The 16,532-nt window shown below is 68.3% G+C and overlaps 2 protein-coding genes across 3 annotated transcripts in view; one reads left to right on the plus strand and one right to left on the minus strand.

Annotated features, from left to right (window-relative positions):
* The first annotated feature begins 655 nt into the window (after positions 1-655).
* LOC123017304 (interleukin-1 receptor type 2-like) lies at positions 656-9,298 on the plus strand. Its single transcript, XM_044418574.1, has 6 exons — positions 656-706; positions 4,293-4,364; positions 4,934-4,993; positions 7,308-7,437; positions 8,435-8,625; positions 9,214-9,298. The coding sequence occupies exons 1-6, from the start codon at positions 691-693 to the stop codon at positions 9,219-9,221; spliced, it is 477 nt and encodes a 158-aa protein (XP_044274509.1). The 5' UTR covers positions 656-690; the 3' UTR covers positions 9,222-9,298.
* Positions 9,299-10,033: 735 nt separating this feature from the next.
* Positions 10,034-16,532, minus strand: part of NUMA1 (nuclear mitotic apparatus protein 1) — a 69,763-nt gene continuing 63,264 nt past the window's right edge. For both annotated transcript variants that reach the window (XM_044418540.1, XM_044418539.1), the window contains exons 19-26: positions 15,883-16,043; positions 14,954-15,194; positions 14,437-14,728; positions 13,809-13,951; positions 13,224-13,442; positions 12,662-12,781; positions 12,325-12,486; positions 10,034-11,554 (exon numbers count right to left, since the gene is read on the minus strand). In XM_044418540.1, coding sequence (XP_044274475.1) covers positions 11,519-11,554; positions 12,325-12,486; positions 12,662-12,781; positions 13,224-13,442; positions 13,809-13,951; positions 14,437-14,728; positions 14,954-15,194; positions 15,883-16,043 — 1,374 coding nt within the window. In that variant the 3' untranslated portion in view covers positions 10,034-11,518. The remainder of the gene's footprint in view (positions 11,555-12,324; positions 12,487-12,661; positions 12,782-13,223; positions 13,443-13,808; positions 13,952-14,436; positions 14,729-14,953; positions 15,195-15,882; positions 16,044-16,532) is intronic.

The following is a 16,532-nucleotide window of genomic DNA, read 5'->3' on the forward strand; positions in this document are numbered from 1 at the left end:
AGCCCGTTCAGCAGAAAGTCATGCTCAAAGCCGGGGCTGAAATGGCCAGATTGGCATGAAGGAAAGTGGAGCACGGGAAGCTGTGCCTTGTTGATCCTGCTTTCATTGTAGGACGGTCAGCAGAAATCGGACGTCATACAAACATCTCAAATAAATAAGGGGGTGAAAGGAGACAGAGGAGGGGGCTCCGGGAGGCAAGCATCCGGGGGAGCTCTTGGGGTGCCAGCGGGGGTGTCAGCAGGGGCCCCGTGGGGCTCCAGGCAACTTCTCCCTTCGAGCCCCGCAGACCAGCTGCGCGGCTCCACGGAGGCCTCGGCGGCCCGGCTGTTTCCCAGCGAGGACGCGCAGGCGGCCCGGCATGCCGAGGCGGGGGGCGCGCGGGCGGAAGGGGCCCCAGGGGCTGCGCATGGCGCTGTCGCCCGATCCGGCGCGCTCCCCAGGGAGGCGCGCGCCTGGCAGCCCCCCCCCCGCCGCCCACGCGAGGCGCGTGCCCGGCGGCGGGATTCGCCGCAGCTCCCGCCGTTTCTCGTAAGTCAACAAAACAGCGCGATTCCAATCTTCCGTAGCCCGGTGCCGAGCGGGGGTTTCCCCCCTCTGACTCAAAGGGAGGCCGGTGACGGCGGCCGGTGCCTATAAGATGCCCGCGCTGCCCGCGCTGCTCCCCGCCGCCCCGCGCAGAGGACCAGCAGGATGCCTCCCGACGCAGGTAGGGGCGGAGCTGCGCGCCCCGGCCGCGCCCCGCCGGCCACCCTTCCTCCGAGCTGGCGGGGCTTTCGGGACGGGCGGCGCCGATGCCGAAGGAAGCTGCCCCTCGCAGACGCCCCGCCGGGGGAAAGAGGCGCGCTGGGCAGCAGGGCGGGGGCGGAAGGGCCCGGCCTCCGGTCCGCGCTCGGGCGAGGAAGCAGGCGGGGAACCGGCCGCGCCGGGCAGGGGGCGACTCTCCCGGGGACGCGCGTGCTGTGCGCGCGTGCGAGAGCGCGGGAGCTCTTAATGCGCGCACGGCCCGCCTTGCCCTCCGAGCTGCCGGCCGCCCGTCCGAGGTCCGGGGTACAGGCTACCAGCTGCAGCGTATGCGAGCCGAGCCGAGCCGAGCTTGGAAGGATCGGGAGGCGGCGACTGCGCCCGCCCTGGGGTGCGGGAGAGGCCGGAAGCGCCCGCCGCTGCGAAGGCCGGGAAGAACCGAGCAGGTGCGGGGCGAGGCTCCCGCCGGCTCTCCCTCAGGGGCGCCCGGGCGGCTGCGCGACCTGCGTCCGGCGCAGCGCAATCACGCGGGCAGGGCGGCGTGCGCCAGGCGCAGGAGCGCAGCGGCTGCAGGCTTGGCCGGGAAAGGCGCTGCGCGGCGAGACGCCCCGGGAAGCGCCCTCGCCCCCCGTGTGGAGCGGAGCGGCCTTCGGAGCCCACCGGGGCGGGGGGAGGCTGGGCAGGACATCTGCTGTGAGGAGGGTGGCCGTAGAGACGCTGGCTCCAGCCCGCCCCGCTGGGCTCCGCGAGGCCGGGATCCTGCCGGTGCTCGGGCAGAAAAGCGGTCCTGCTGCCCCGAGCGGCGGGCCCCCGAGAGCCGCTCGGGCCCGGGGCTTCCCCTCCGGCAGAGATTGGCAGAACGGGCGCAGCACCTCCCCGCTTCGCGTCCCCACGGTGCGCTGCGCTGCCTGCTCTGGTGACGCGCGTCCTGCCGTCTTGGCTCGTGGCGCAACTGGCTCTGCGCGGCCTTTGCCCCGCTTGCGGGTTTGCTCAGTGGTCCAGCTGGGCTGCAACCTCCACGGGGCTTCCGGAGGCAGTGAGCCTGAACCGAAGGCCAACGTTGGGGGGGGGGGGGGTCACAGAGGACGCGGCCTCCGCGCCCCTAAGTTTCTGAGGGCACCTCCCAGTCTGAGAGGGGCAAATCTGCTCAGCCGGTAGAAACGGCACAAACAGAACTGCCGCGGCATTTAGCTGTCGGTCGCCATAGCCCGACAGCGCAAGGTTGGAGAACAGCCAGAGGGCGGTCCACTTTGGTTTTGGCTCCAGGTTTTGTGAAGGCACCAAATTTTTGAGGCCTCGTGGGAAAATGAAGTTCTGGAGGGTTGGAGGTGGTTTCCGTGGTCCCAATCTTCAAAAAGGGTAGCAGAGGGGATATGGGGAATTACAGGCAACTTAACCTTATGTCTATTCTTGGAAAAACAATGAAAAGGCTCATAATAGGGAAAGCTCTAGAAACCCTACATAGGGGTGGATTCCATGCAGCATGGATTCCATAAAAACAGGTCCTGCCAGACAAACCTGGTGGAATTCCATGACAAGGTTTCGAGGTGGCTGGATGGAGGGACTGCAGTGGATGTGGTATACCTGGATTTCAGCAAGGCCTTTGACAAAGTGCCCCATGATATCCTGGTGGAGAAACTGAGGAGTTTTGGGATACACCAAAGCACTGTCCGGTGGATTAGGGCATGGCTGACTGACCGAAAGCAGAAGGTAACCATTAGCGGGGAATCATCGGGATGGTGGCCAGTGACAAGCGGGGTCCCCCAGGGCTCTGTCCTGGGGCCGATCCTGTTTAATCTTTTCATTAATGACATGGAAGAAGGGTGAACAGTCTGCTGATCAAATTCGCAGACGACACTAAAACTGGAGCAGTGACCATAACTGAGGAGCAGGTACTCCAGATCCAAAAGGATCTGGACAGACTATGGAAGTGGGCAGGAGACAACAGGATGGCGTTCAGTGTGGATAAGGGCAAGGTCTTACAGGTACAGGACAGGGGACAAGTGGCCGAAGAGCAGCCTTTGTGAAAGGGACCTCGGGGAGCTTGTCAACAGCATGAACATGAGCCAGCCGTGTGATGCGGTGGTCAAGAGGGCAAACGCCACCCTTGGATGCATAGCCAGAAGTGTGGCTTCCATATCTAGGGTGGTGTTGATACTGCTCTACACGAGTCTGGTGAACCGCAACTGGAGTCCCGCGTCCAGTCCTGGGCTCCACATTATAGGAGAGACATGGCGTGGCCCAGCGCAGGGGCGCCAGATGGTGGCCGGGTCGGGAAGGATGACAAGTGCCGACAGATGGAGGGAACCGGGTCTTTTCAGCCTGGAGAAGAGACTCCGAGGGGCTCGCTCAGCGACTTACGGCCATGTGAGGGGATGGCATGTGGAGGAGGGCCGTGAGCAGTTCTTCCCTGCAGAGGAGGGCAGGATGCGTTCCAGTGGGTCAAAGCTCAAGGAACTGGGCCTCAGGGTGGATGCCCCGAAGTGCTTCCTGAGGGTTGGGAGCCCGAGGGCATGGAAGGGGCTTCCACGGGAGGTGGGGAGGGGCCGTCGGGGAGGTTGCTCAAGGAAAGATTGGACATCCACGTGTTGCACTTGCATGGACGGAGCCAGGGGTCAGACTAGATAGCCCATGAGCCCCCTTCTGGCTCACTCTGTTTCTTTGCTTCTGAATCCTGCCCAGCTCTGCTCAACTGCATTTAGTGGGGCTTCCTGGCAAGGACATACAGTCTGACGTACAGAACGACACCTCCTTTCTTTCTCCCATTCTGTGGTGCGAGAAGTTTTCTGTACATGTTCAGAGGAACTCTTCTGTGACTCATGAGTCCTGGCATTAAACAAGAAAGGCTTTGAGATTACTTCCTGGCTCAAATTTCAGTCCCAATTGCAATATACCCATTTCAGCGAGGGGCCAGGCTTAAGTGGTGACGGCTTCGAATCATCGTGCAGCCCCTCCCAGCCCACATAAATCACCACACCGGCTTCGGCGCTGGGAGCCAGAGCCTAAATTCCTGTAGGAGCTGCACATTCTGTGCCCCAGAGCGGCCAAGCAGATCTGCCAACAGGAAGCTAAAAACCGACATGAGGGCAGGAGCACTTGCTTTCCCCACAGAGCTCCCGGGCAAGTGTCCGTCCGTCAGGGCCGGCTGCGTCTCACCCCGGAGAGCCGTTGTGCCACGCAGCCTCAGAGAGCCCCCGCTCCCTGCTGACTCGCCTGGCCCTCCTTTAAAGCTGTGGGCCAGTCTGGCAGCAGCCAGTTCCACAGGTTAATGGCCCGCGGAGCTTGCAGCCTGCCCCCTGCAGGGGCTTCCTCGTGAAGCAGCCCTCGTGGCTCCAGTCGTCACGCCAGGTCCCCCCGGCCCTCCCCCAGAGGCACAGACCTTGCTGTGACCTGCAAAGGCGTGTGCTTGGTCACCTGCGGGATCCAGGTAGGGCTGGGGAAGGGCTCCGGCCCGACACCTGCGCAAGCCGCCACCGCCGCCCACGGGTGCTGACCAAGAGCCAGGGCTGAGCGCAGGACGACCGTCACCGTCCCCATGGTCTTGCTTCCAGGTCTCGGGCACAGCCACGCTCTTGGCTTCTTCTTGGCCCTGCTCTGCAGCTGCAGCTGCTTCCACGGGACAGGTAAGGCAAAGGGCCCCGGGGGGACGGGCTGCCGGAGGCCAGGCCTTTGTCTGGGGGCCGGGCTGGCCAGCCGCACCCATGGGGCTCAGCTGCCAAGACGCCCCCCCCACAGCCCTGTGCAGCCTGGGACACCCTCCGCCAAGGGAGCCCAGCAGCCACGCGGGTGGGCGTGCATGGGGGTGCGGAACGGTCCGGCTTATGCGTGTGCCCCGAGAACCCACGGGACGTGGGATGCAAGTGCATCGCACCCAGTTAGCACTCTGTACGCTCCCCTGCGATTTGCAAGACAATAAATCCATCTTCCCCGGCCGGCACCCTCGCCTGTGCCACCCCTTCCTCCCCTGCAGTCGCGCTGCGATTAGCGCCCTGATGGTGACCAGGCTGCACAACCAAAGACACTTTGTCGGGGTCCCCGGGGCCTCTTGGGGCCCCCAGCAAGAAATGCGGCCCTGTCCGGTGGACTCCTTGAGGGGACAAGAGCCGAGGATGCTGCGCTCCGTGCCGTCAGGGGCGTGTGGGGCAGGTGATCCATCCTCACAGCCTTTTAACCAAGGCCTTTCTCTTCTTAGAGTCCGGACCCACATGGAAGTCCAGCATCTTCTCCACCCTCCAGTACAACATCAGCTTTGGTAAGAGGGGAGAAATGTGGGGGGTGGGCGGGAACCGTGCCATCGCGCAGCGTCTTCCGAGTGTGCAAGAGGCCACGTCAGTGGCTCGCAGCACACCAGCCGGGACCCGAAAGCACCGGCAAACGGGTATCTCCGAGCTGGGAGGAGTCCAAATGGCCAGTGCGGCTCAGTGCAAGGACCCGTAAATCGAAGCACAACGGGCAGGACAGTCAAACCTCAAGCGGAAGTTGATGAGATCGGAGCTCGCACGGAGCACGGGGAGGGCGGCCCTGCCTGCGGCTGCTGTGAAGAAGGCCAACGCCAACACCGTGCGCGGGCCAGTTGGGCTGGGCAAGGCCGGGAAACGTGCCAGGGAGAATGTGGTGCGCAGTTCTGCTCAGCACACCTAAAAGGGATGTTGCAACGCTGGAAAAGTGCAGTGAAGGGCAGCGGAAATGATGGGAGGGCTGGAGCAACTCGTCTGGCAGGAAAGGTTAGCACAGTACTTAAGCTTAGCAAAAAGGTGAGCCTGTAAAGGCATGACAGAGGCATGCAAAATCACACGTGGGGTGGAGAAAGCCGATAGGGAGACTTCCGCCGCCCCTTCCCATGCTGGAGCGATGCGAGGCCCGTCGGGCAGAATCAAGGGAATGCCACTTCATACAGCACATGGTCAATGGGACTCACGTCCGGAGGTCGTGGCTGCCACCCGTTTGAGGGCTGGGCAACTGAATGGGGAGTGGGCCAGTCCCAGGCGACTAGTCCGAACAGCTGCATGCGGCTCCGGAGGGTCTCGGGGGCAACGCGACAGAGCCAGAGGGCTGCTGCGGGGGGGTGGGGGCTGCCGCCTCCCGTCCGACTTGTGGGCTCCCTGGGCAGCTGGGTGGCCGCTGTGCAAGCAGCCCTGGACCAAGCACAGCCCCCGCAGACAGGGGGGCACCCGTCCCACTCTGAGAAGCGCCTTTGGTGGGGAGCGCGGTCTTGGACGCAGAGCCAGCCGGGCGATGGCCGCCGCACCCCCCAGCAGGGCTTAGAAGCGCTCCTTTCCAGCAGCCGTCCACAGCAGGAGGACTGGAGCCCTGGAGGATTTCACTGCAGGGGGCGGGATGGCAGGCTGGGCGTTTTACGTCGAGCCGTAAAATGAGCTCACAGCGAGGAGGGGGATACCGAAAGAAATGTGCTTGTCTTTCAGGATTTGTTTTGGTACGGGAGTGGAGGGTTCTGCCGGGCTCGGCTGGCACGCTGCTTTCATTATGCAAAGCCAACCGCCTTGCTTTGGTCTCCCAGAACAGCTTTAAAACTGGCTGAGATCCCGAAAGGACTGACCCGATCTCGGCGGGGGGGGGGGGGGGCTGCCCGCTGGCTCGCTCAGCACAGCAAGCAGAACAGCCCCGCCGTCTCGGAACCGCGCACAGGAAGCGGGGGCAGCCCCGCCATGGCCGCCGTGCGCGGTCTCTGCTTGCGGTCTGGCCGGGCGCGTCTGGTTCCCCAGACTCCGAGGCAGCACCGGGAAGGGTGGCGTTCCGCTTGGTCCGGTCCAGCGCGACGCTGCCGTTTCCCTCCCTCCGCCGCCACTCGACACGCGTGATCCTGCCACGGCACACGGCTCCGCCCCACGCGGGCAGCGGCAGCCCGTGGACGCGGCTGGGAAGAATCACGCAAGGGGGGATGCGGCGCCGTGGAAGGGGCTCAGCGCAGAGTCGGCCTCCTCCGTGTCCGCGAGAAAGAGCACGGGGCTCCCGGCCGCCACGGCTCCAGGGCCCCGGCCGGGCAGGCATGCTCGAGGGACCCACACCCCTTCCGCGGCCCTTGACTGCACTGCAAAGGCAGGCCTGCGCCTTGTGCCGCCTCTCCGGCCGGAGCAATTTAGACAGCCCCTGGTGCCACCGCTCCTCTCGAGCGGCACCGTCGTGCCCGGGCGGGGGTCCACCGTGCGCTATCGGCAAGGCACCTCGGGCACGCGGGCCTCCACCCGGCTTCCCAGGTGTGCTTCAGCCACTGGCTGCGTGAACCGGCTACCCCGCATTACCGCAGCTGAGATACGGCAGCTCCCGCTGGCAGGCTCACAGACGCAGGGGCAACGTCTTTGCATGTGCAGCCAGATGGCACAGGTGGCGAACATGCATGCGCAGCCTTTTTGCACCTGCCCATCGGTAGGTCCCCCACGCGCCTCGTGGTACGTCCAGCACCCGATCTGCTCTGTGCTGGAAGGGCCGTGATCTGCCCCCTCCTCACTTCAGCTGGGTTCTGGGGAAGGGGCCTCCCCTTGCCAAGGCTGTGGGCAGGCGGGCACAGCCTCCCCGGGCGACTGGTGACGCATGTCCCTCTTCCTCAGGGCAGAAGCTGGGCGTCCTGTGCCAGGGCTACACGGCGTACAAGTGCGAAGGCCTCATCTACTGGCTGGCCAACGGCACCTTTGTGGACAACCTGTACCCGGAGGCAGTGGTCCTTGAGGGGAAAACCAGGTACGCACACCTGCAGCTTCCCTCCTGCTCCAGGGCCCCCTTGTCCCCCACAGCCCCTTGAGGAAGTGCCATGAAGGGGCCAGGTGTTCATGCAGAACGAAGCAGCCCCCGCCGTAGCCCCGGCCCACTCGGAGGCCGCCTCAGCAGCCAAGGGTGACCAGGGAGAAAAAGGGGCTTCCTGGACCAGCCCAGTCCCCTTCACATCGCCGGGCCTCGATGCCGCCTGCCCCGGCCAGCACAGCCCAGGGCCAGGAGCCCCGGGAAGCCCTTTCCGGACTCTGGAAGGGGCCACCTTAGGTAAGGCTGCATGCGGGAAGCGGCACTGTGCGGAAGCCGGGGCGTCATGCCTGAACTCGGATGGGGCTTTGGGCTTCCTCAGGGCAAAAGCGCACAGACCGCGTCCTCCGAGGGGCCACACAGGCACGGCCTCCTGCCCGAGGAATTCTCCAGACAGGCACCCCGAAAAAGGCTGCTGCAAGCAGCGCACGCTACGGAAAGCACCGTTCTTTGCACCCCACACACCTGTGGGACTGGAAAGCCTTCTCTGAAAACATGCGAGCTCCTTTTTAACCCTGGCGCCAAGATCTTCTTGATCCAAGACGCAAGGGACTAGTGCTCACCAGGGAAAGGTGATCCCGTTGCAGCCCCGGCCCGGCAGCCCCGCCTGCCCCTCGAAAAGGCACCCAGCAGCCCAGCAGCAGATGCGGCCATTTCTCCCCCACGTCTGCTCTGTCTCCAACTTCGCGTTCCAACGGAGCCCAGCTCAGGGAACCAAGGTTCAGGTTGGATGGTTAGGACCCCGAGGGTGTGGAACGGGCTTCCACGCGAGGTGGTTGAGGCCCCATCAGTGAGGGTGTTCAAGGACAGGCTGGACGTGCCCATGGTCGGAGTCATGAGTGGAGCTGGCTGAGCTGGGGGTCAGACTAGATGGCCCGGGAGGCCCCTTCTGACTCGCGCGGTTTGTTTCTAACTCAATCCCTGCCTTCTGTCCTGACAGGGAGAAAGCCCAAGCCCCTGGCTGCCTCCTGGAACGGGAGCTCTTCTTCTACTCCTTCTCCCTGAGGGACCTGGAAACGGCCTTCACATGCACCATCCTTGACCCATCAGGCCCCGTCCAGAGGAACGTCACCTGGCACCTCCAAGACCCCAAGGGGCTGCGCAACGGGGGGCTGCTGAGCAGCATGCGGGGTAAGGAGGGCCCTCTGGCCCGGGCTGGGGGGCTGCAGGCAAAGCACAGCGTGGCCGCAGGGGCCCTCCGACTGTCCCCTGTGACAGTGGCCCTCAGGGACCCGCTCAGGTGCCACACAAGGGCTGGGGCCCCAGAACTGGCATTCTGCTTGGGACCCATTCGTCCGCCCACCCGGGGGGAGAGCGCGAGCGAGCGCCCCCAGGCAAGGGAAGGGGGCATCTCCCTCGGCCTCCCAGCGCTTGGGGCAAGCAGGAAAGGCCCCCCCCCCCCCCCCAAGGGCAGGGCTGCTCAGCCCCCTGCGCAGGCGTCCCGTCCCAGCTTCTCAGAGCTACGGTGTGGGTGTGCAGCGCACCCGTCCGTCCCCACTTCCCCCGGGCAGCTGCAGGCCTCACTTCAGGCTGCGTGGCAGGAACCGGCCGGTGTCCCGGGGAGCCGGTGCCCGGCCAAGGGAGGCAGACAAAGCGGGGGTGGGCAGGGAAGCGCCCCCCAGCACTGGGCTGCCCTGGTGCGTCTCCACCCAGCACGGCAACCTTCTCCCGGCTGGCCCGGGGCAGCTGCGGCACTCGCTCTGCTTCCTTCGTTTGCAGGTGTTTAGGTGGCTCCCTCCTCTGTGACCTGCGGAAGCCGGCCCCGGCCCACGAGCGACAATAAACACGTTGCGTCTTTGCGGCACGCCTGGCCCTCTTTCTGCACGTCGGGGCGCCACGGGGCAACGGGAGCAGGTCAGGGAGGCCGCCCGGCTCTGCTACGCCAGCAGCGGGAGGCGTCCCCAAGCGCCGAGGGGAAGCTCCCGCTTCATGAAGAACACCGGCCTGGGGTGTGGGGCGGGAGGAAGCGCGGAAGGCCTTCCTGGCCACACACGCCGTGGGGAGCTGCTTCAAGCGCGGAGGCGCCGCGGCCCTGGCTCAGGAGGGAGAAGGCCCCGGCTGTGGCCCCGGCCGTGGCCCCAGCACACAGCAGCCTCCCCCGGGAGGGGAGGGGGCAGCGGGGCCCTCCTGGTTCTCCTGGGCCCCTCAGCAGCCTCAGTTGCGAGGAAGGAGCCGTGTGGGGCTGCAGCGGCACCTCCGCTCGCCGAGGCCCAGCCAGAAAGTTGCACGCTCCACAGGAACACGCCGCCCTCCTCGGGCCGAGGCACAGTGCCGGCGGGGGCCCGGGGGGACCGCTGCGTGGCCGGCCATGGCTCAGTGCGCCCCCTTTTCTCAGAGCAGCAGCTGCAGCGAGCATGTCCCGGCTCTCCGGGTAACAACCGAAGGGCTGAGCTGCTGCTGCACCCAGCGCATGAAGCGAGATCCCACAGAAGGCCCGGCCACGCTCCCTTTCCTAGGAGTGAGTCTCACTGCCCCCCGCGGGGCTTCCTTCCAAGTAGACATGCTTTGCCCAGTGCCACAGAGCCCCCGAAGCCACTACTGGGAGAAAAATACCATTTATTTACAAGTAGAAACATTATTCAAAATGACACGTTTGATAGCTAATCTCTCTACAAAGGCGAGTATCAGGCAGTCGCGAGGGAGGGCTGCGCTCAGGCAGTGTCCTGGAACCAATGCATGGGGCAACCCCGCCGAGGAGCGCCGGCCGCTCCGAAGCCCCTCTGGCCGGGCCCAGCTCGGCCCTGCGCCTCTCCTTCCCACGTTCCGCACCGGCACGGCCGGCTGGCATCGAGGCAAACAGGCCGCGCCTGCGGAGAGCCGGGCCAGGGATGCGGCACTCACCTGGGACAGGTGCCACACGGGGCAAGGAGGGGCCGCTCTCTCCCGGGCGAAGGAACGGCGATCGCACGCGGGACGCGACCCGGCAGATGTTCTCCCGCGTGGCCCTCACTGGGGGGTGTGCAGGAGACCTTTCTGCCAAACCGCACCCCAGAGCGCCCCGGCCCTGGCAGGACAGAGCCGGCCCCAGCGGCCCCCACCCACAGCCCCTGCCAAGAGGAACACTGCACTGAACCCCCCCCCCACTCCACCCCAGGGCCTACAGAGTACGATACAAAGCGACACAGCTAAGTAAAGCCTGCGGGACAAAGGGAAGGCGTGCGCCAGCCACAGCTCTGCGGAACCCCTCCTGCCGACGGCAAGCGGGGGATTTGAAGACAGCTGCCCGCCCCCCGCCCCCGAGAGTGGCCGGAGACCCTGCCTGTGCTGCGTAGTTTTGCTGCTGACAGGCGTGGAGATGCCCCAAAGGTGCTGGAGCCCAAGGTGGCCGGGGCAAAGCCCGGCGCGCCAGCCGGTTTCCCGGCCTGCTGAAAAAGGGCCGGCAGCTTGTTCCGGAGGCCTCTGCTGGATCCGTGCCCCCCGGTCTCCGCAGATGGGAGTTCCACTGGGGAAGGGACACCTTGCAACGGAGAACTTGCACGGGCGCAGAGTGGGCTGGGCGGGGGAGCTCTCCACGGAGCCGCCCTGGGAGTCCGCGGCAGCGACGGGGCAGCCCCGCCGTGCCCATGGAGAGGTGGGGCCTGCGCTGGGGCTCCGGGCCGGGGAGAGCCGGCTGCTCATCGGAGGGCGTTGCCCGGGCGGGCGAGGCCTGCGGGGGGCGGGCGTGGGGGGGCAAGCCCCAACTCCCACTCTGCGCCCCCGGCCTTCGCTGTGCGGCGCCTGCTGGCAACGCCACTCCCGTCCCAGCCGTGCAAAGGTCTCTCCTCCCAGACCGCCTGGGCACCAGCTGGAATGGCGTGGGGCCCATCCCAGCTCCCCAGCGCACAGGCGCACCGTGCGCCGCGGGTGAGAGCGCCCCCGTCACCGCACTCTGCTCTGCGGGGGCACCAGGAGGCATCCTGGTGGTGAGGAGGTGGGGGGCCTGCAGCACGGGAGGGGCCGCCGGAGACAGGGCTGGCCGGCACCGCGCTCCCTTCCCTCCGGAGACGCGGCACACGGGAAAGCGCTTGCGGCCCGGAGACGCGGCTCAGTACTTCGTGCTCTTCGGGGCGCTGGAGCTTGCCTGGGGGAACGAGAGACACGCGTGGCAGCGGGCACTCCGAGGCACCTGGGGGAAGGTCCCGTTCTCCCCGGGCCTGATCCTCCAGGGCGGCCAGGGCCATGCCGGCGGCCAGCAGCTGCCCCTGGGCGGCCCCCGTGGCCCTCGAGCCAGAAGGGTCCGCGCCTCGCGGGGACGCCCCGCCCCCCGCCAGCCCCTGCAGCACCCGCAGCACCCGCAGCCTGCTGGCCGACGCAGCTGCCCGGCCCGGTCTCCCCCGTGAAAAAACCAGCAAGGCACCCGCGGCCTTAAGGGGACGTGCGACCGGCCACCGGCCACACTGGGGTGCGGAAAGAGCCCGGCTGGGGTTCTCCGTGGCCTGGCAGCCTCTCGGGGGGGTTCCTGCAGCGTGTGGCGCGTGCGCTGCCCCGGAGAAGCTCCGGAAGCTCCAGCCGCTGCCAAGCAGGGTGGCGAGGCCGCCAGCGGGGACCGGGCGCGCGAGCAGGTCGGGGTCCCCGGCAGCCACGCCTGGGCCGCCTCAAAGCCCTGCTGGCCTCGGCCTCCAAAGCCCTCGCTGGCGGCTCGAGGCAGGCGGCTCCACGGGTTGTCTCCTCCGGTGTGGACCTGCGCAGACCCCAAGGCCGGCGAAGCGCAGGCGCGGACCCACTGGCCAAAGGCCGGTCCCTTCAAGGAGCCCGCCTGCGTGCGTCCCAAGCCGCCCGGGACGGAAAGTGGGCGCAGTGCCCCGTCCGAGAGGGGCGACGCTCCGCCGGCTGCCCTGCCCGCAGGCCCACCTTGCTCTGGGGAGACGCGGCTGCCCGCGGGGACCTGCGGCTGCTGCCCCGGGGAGAGTTCCTGGGAGTGGCTTTGCGGCTCGCCCCGCGGCGCAGGAGGCTGCTGCCCAGTTTCTTGGGAGTATTCAGGATGCTGAATGCCAGCGACTGGCGCCTCTCCGACTGCGGGGGAGAGAGAAGGCAGGGAAGGCTCACCTGGGGACGCCCGAGACGAGGCGCCGGGCGGAGGGCTGCCCCCTCTGGCGCGGAGCCGTTCCTGCCAGGGCTCTGCCCAGGAACCCGCTGTGGCCCCCCCGCCTGCCCCCCAGAGCGCGCGATGGGTCCCGCGGCCGCTCACCTGCTTGCCGGGCGCCTGGGCTTTGCCCTTCTTCCCTGCAGCGTGGGCGCTGTGCTTGCCCTCCTCGGTCCTCCCTTTGGGGGTCTGGGGCCGCGGGAAGCAGCTGGCAGCCTTCTTGGACTGGGGGGAGAGGGGGCCAGAGCTCTGTGGGGAGCACAAGCGGGCAGCTCCTGCAATGCAGGGACCCCCCTCCCCCCACTGGGCAGCTGGGCTACGAAAGGGAGGCGGATGTCCAGGGAAGGGGAAGGAGGAACGACTGGGCTGCCGTGCCAGTGCGTCCCAGCGGCACCCCAGGAGGCTGAGGTGGCCGTCCCATAATGCCCGTGACAGCCCAGGCCGCCCACGCCCCCCTTGGAGGGCCCCCGGCCTGAGCCCCGAGCCGCGGGGCGTGCAGCAGGCAAGCAGAAGCACCTCCAGGCCACTCACCTTCCGGTCGGCTCTGCCTCCTGGCTGCCCATTCGTCGGGCAGCGCGGCCCCCGGAGGTGCCTGCCATGGGCTCCCGCCCCCGCCCGCCCCCAGCGCCCCCGGCCGGCCGGACAGACGCCCTGCGGAGCCGCTCACCTCCGGGGTCCCCGGCCCCAGCTGGGACGCCTCCGAGACGCGCTTCCTCTGCTGCCGCGTGGCAACGCCCCCCCCGGCCCAGGCGGCGCTCAGGGTGCTGCGGCGGGTGAGGGGGCCCTCGGGGGCCTGCGTGGGCAGCAGGCTGGCCCGCCGGAGGGTCTCCCGGGGGTCCCCAGTCATCATCTCCTCGTCCGTGATGGTCGTCAGCGACTGAGAGGGCTGGCCCGGGCAGAAGGAAAGGGGTCCCGTGAGACGCGCCCCGAGCGGCCGTCGGGCCAGCCCCCAGCCCCCACGCGGTGCCGGGGGGTGCAGCCTCCCTCCGCCCAGCCGGCTCCCGGCCTGGGGCCCCCAGGCACTCAGGGACGAGCCCAGAGGAGTCTGCCCAGTGGCAGGGGCTGCGTGCACGGCACGGCTGCTGGGCCAGGACGGAGACGAGGAGCGCCTTCACTCGTCAGGGGCAGCTCTGCCTGCCGGCCTCGCCCAGCTCCTTCGCTTGCAGGCAGATTTCCCGAAAGCGGAGAGCAAACGAGGGCATGCGCGACTCCCATCCTGGCGGGGGGGGGGGGGTGCGGTCCCCGCGCTCACCCTGGACTCCAGCGGGTAGCAGGTCTTCAGGTGCGGGGGACACGCTCGGTTGCGCTGCTGCAGCTCAGCAATGCGGTTCCAGTCGTCCAGCTGCTCGGGCTCCTCGTGGCACGTGCCCACGTAGAAGCTGCTGCTGCGCCGGCCTGCGGGGGGCGGAAGGGAGAGCGCGAGGGGCGTCCCTGCAGGGAGCCGCGGCCGGGCCTCTGGGCGGCTGCGCGAGGCAAAAGGTGCCGGGGGTGGCCACCCTCACGGACACGCAGCCGAGCGCCACGGGGGCAGGGGGCCACGGAGCGGCTCTGCGGAAGGGTTCTCGAGGAAGTTGCTCCAGAGACGGCGGAGCGGAGGAGCCCTGGGCCGGGGAGGCAACAGAACCGAGGGAGTGCCGGGCGGCCCAGCCGGACCGGACAGGACCAGGGCACGGCCAGGCCGCCCCCCGCTTCGCGCACAGGGGCCCCTCAAGCGGGGCGGTCGCGAGCCTCCTGCGGCCCACCTCCTCGGCACCGGGCGCGTGCGGGCCGGCCGGCCGCCTCCGGGCGAGGAGGCAGCAGGGGGCCGCAGCCCCATCGCCCACCCCACGGCCACCGCCTCGGCGGCCTCGGCGCCGGCCCTGCCGCCCCCGCACACTCACCGGTGCTCGCCCCGCCGGCCTGGGAGCGCCTCATGGAGCTGCGGGTCGCGGGCCGGTAGCCGGGCAGGTTCATCAGGGCAGCGTTGGCCGCAGCGTCGCTGGGGGAAGAGGCCCCCAGCCGGGCGAGGGACTCCTGAGAGGGGAGGCTGGCGAGCGAGCGGGTGGAGGAGGAGGCTGCGGAGCGCAGGCGGGTCTTGACCGACTCCTGGCTGGGGGCGCTTGCCTGAGACCCGGCCGGCTGCAGGCTGAAGGGCTCGCTGGCGCTGTACGGGGTGTCCGGCTCGGCCTGTTTCTGGGAAGAAGCATCCGCGACCTGAGTGCGAGGGCGGGGGGCTCCGAGCCCCTCTTGTCCCAAGCCCTGCCCGGCCGGGCCGCGTCCCTGGCAGACAGGGCACCCGCTGCGGCCGCGCCCCGCCCCGCGGCCCGGGCCTTCTCCCCACGGACCGGGCCCCCGTGCCCAGGGTGGGGGTCTGGGGGTCAGCCCCACCCCGCCCCGCCCCAGGCAGCCCCGCATTACTTTGGTCATGGTGATGTGGACGACCTGCGTTGTGCGCCGGCGGCCCGAGAGGCTCTTCCGCCCCGACTCGAAGGACACGTCGCCCACGGCAGAGAGGCTGCCCTCCAGCTTGGACCGCGCCCGCGTGGGGATGGGCGTGAAGCAGAGGCTCTCCAGAGACTCCACCTTGTGGGGCAGCTCGTGCGGCGCCTTGGAAGACTCCGAGGCCCCGGATTCGGAGAGCGACCGGCGGGTCCTCCGGCTGCGGAGGGAAGCGAGGGGGGCCGCGCCGTCAGTGCCCCGCAGCCGCACGGGCAGGGCCGGAGAGCGGAGACGCCGGAAAGGGCCGGCCGCGGAAAGTCGAGCCCCATCCGCACCGCCAGGCTGTCTGGCTCTTGCAAGGAGGGCTGTGGCAAGCCAGGGGGGAAGCAGGCCGGCCCCGGGACGCGGGGCCGCCCCCCCAGGGGCTCTCCGGACGATCGCCATGCCGTCCCGCCAGGGAACGCTGCGCTGCGGGGGCTCCGCTCCTTCTCAAAAGGAGAACTTCTCTGGGGGAACACGGCTCAGTCCCGTGCAACGGGGCCTCCCCTCCCAGGCTGCTCGACCTCTGCAGGGCGCTGCCAAGTGGGGTCGCCGGCTCCTCGGGGCGTGTGGCCACCGCCGTGCTGACCGTGCACAGTGCCGTTCCTGTGCTGCTGGCGGGTGCCTGGCTGAGGCAGTGGATGATGGGCTGGGTGGGGGCCACCCGACCGAGGACAACGCAGACGAGGCCGAGGGGCTGCGAGTGGGCAGCGCTCTGGGAGACGGGGCGGGGGCTCCGCCTGTCCTGGATGGGGCCCGAGCCCACTGAGAACTTCACTGTCTCGGATTCATGAGCCGCCCTAAACTGCCAGGGGCGCGCCGGCTCCTGGGCAGCCCGGAAATGGAGCCAAGGGGTGCGTGGCTCTTACCCGGTCGAGCTGAGCAGCTGCGTTTCGTCGCCGGTGCTCAAATCCAGGCTGTCGGAGCTGATGTCGGCCGAGCCCTGCCTGAAGGTCTCGCGGCGCTTCAAGATGTCCGTGGCCGCCTGGGGCTTCCCCTGCCCTCGCAGCTGGCGATCAGCAAACTGCACCTGCACAGGGGCAGGCTGGGGATGAAGGACGGGGTGCCACGAGGCGGCCCACGGCGGCACGGCCCCAGTCGCAGCCCAGGCTAAAGAAGAGCCCTGTGTCGGCTGGCGCACCTGGCCCTGGCGCACCTGGCCGCCCTTGCAGGGGAAGACCCGGCAAGAGAGGAGAAGAGGGCATGGGACGGGCTTCCCCGGGAGGTGGCCGGAGCCCCTTGGTGAGGGGTTCAAGGCTGGGCTGGACGTGCACATGGTGGGCGTGCCGTGAGCGGAGCCGGCTGGAGCCAGGGGTCCGTCCAGATGGCCCGGGGACCCCCTCCTGGCTCGCGCTGTTTCTCTGATTCTCTGCCCGTGCCCAAAGCCCTGCCTGGCCCTGAGCTGCACGTGGGACAGGGGACTGGGCTGCCACTCGCTTCTCCCCCTCTGTGCCCCATGAAATGGGCAGGAGCTGCCTGCTGGCCGCTGGTCCAGGCTGGGGAGGGGAGACCGCGGGGC

Source organism: Varanus komodoensis, unplaced genomic scaffold (assembly GCF_004798865.1).
Source record: "Varanus komodoensis strain SLA01 unplaced genomic scaffold, ASM479886v1 scaffold91, whole genome shotgun sequence".
Lineage (NCBI taxonomy): Eukaryota > Metazoa > Chordata > Lepidosauria > Squamata > Varanidae > Varanus > Varanus komodoensis.

Bases quoted from the DNA above. Each gene is read 5' to 3' on its own strand.
- LOC123017304 (XM_044418574.1), top strand. The intron at 4,994-7,307 runs GTAAGAGGGGAG...CCTCTTCCTCAG, and splicing joins CCAGTACAACATCAGCTTTG to GGCAGAAGCTGGGCGTCCTG. The intron at 7,438-8,434 runs GTACGCACACCT...CTGTCCTGACAG, and splicing joins GTCCTTGAGGGGAAAACCAG to GGAGAAAGCCCAAGCCCCTG.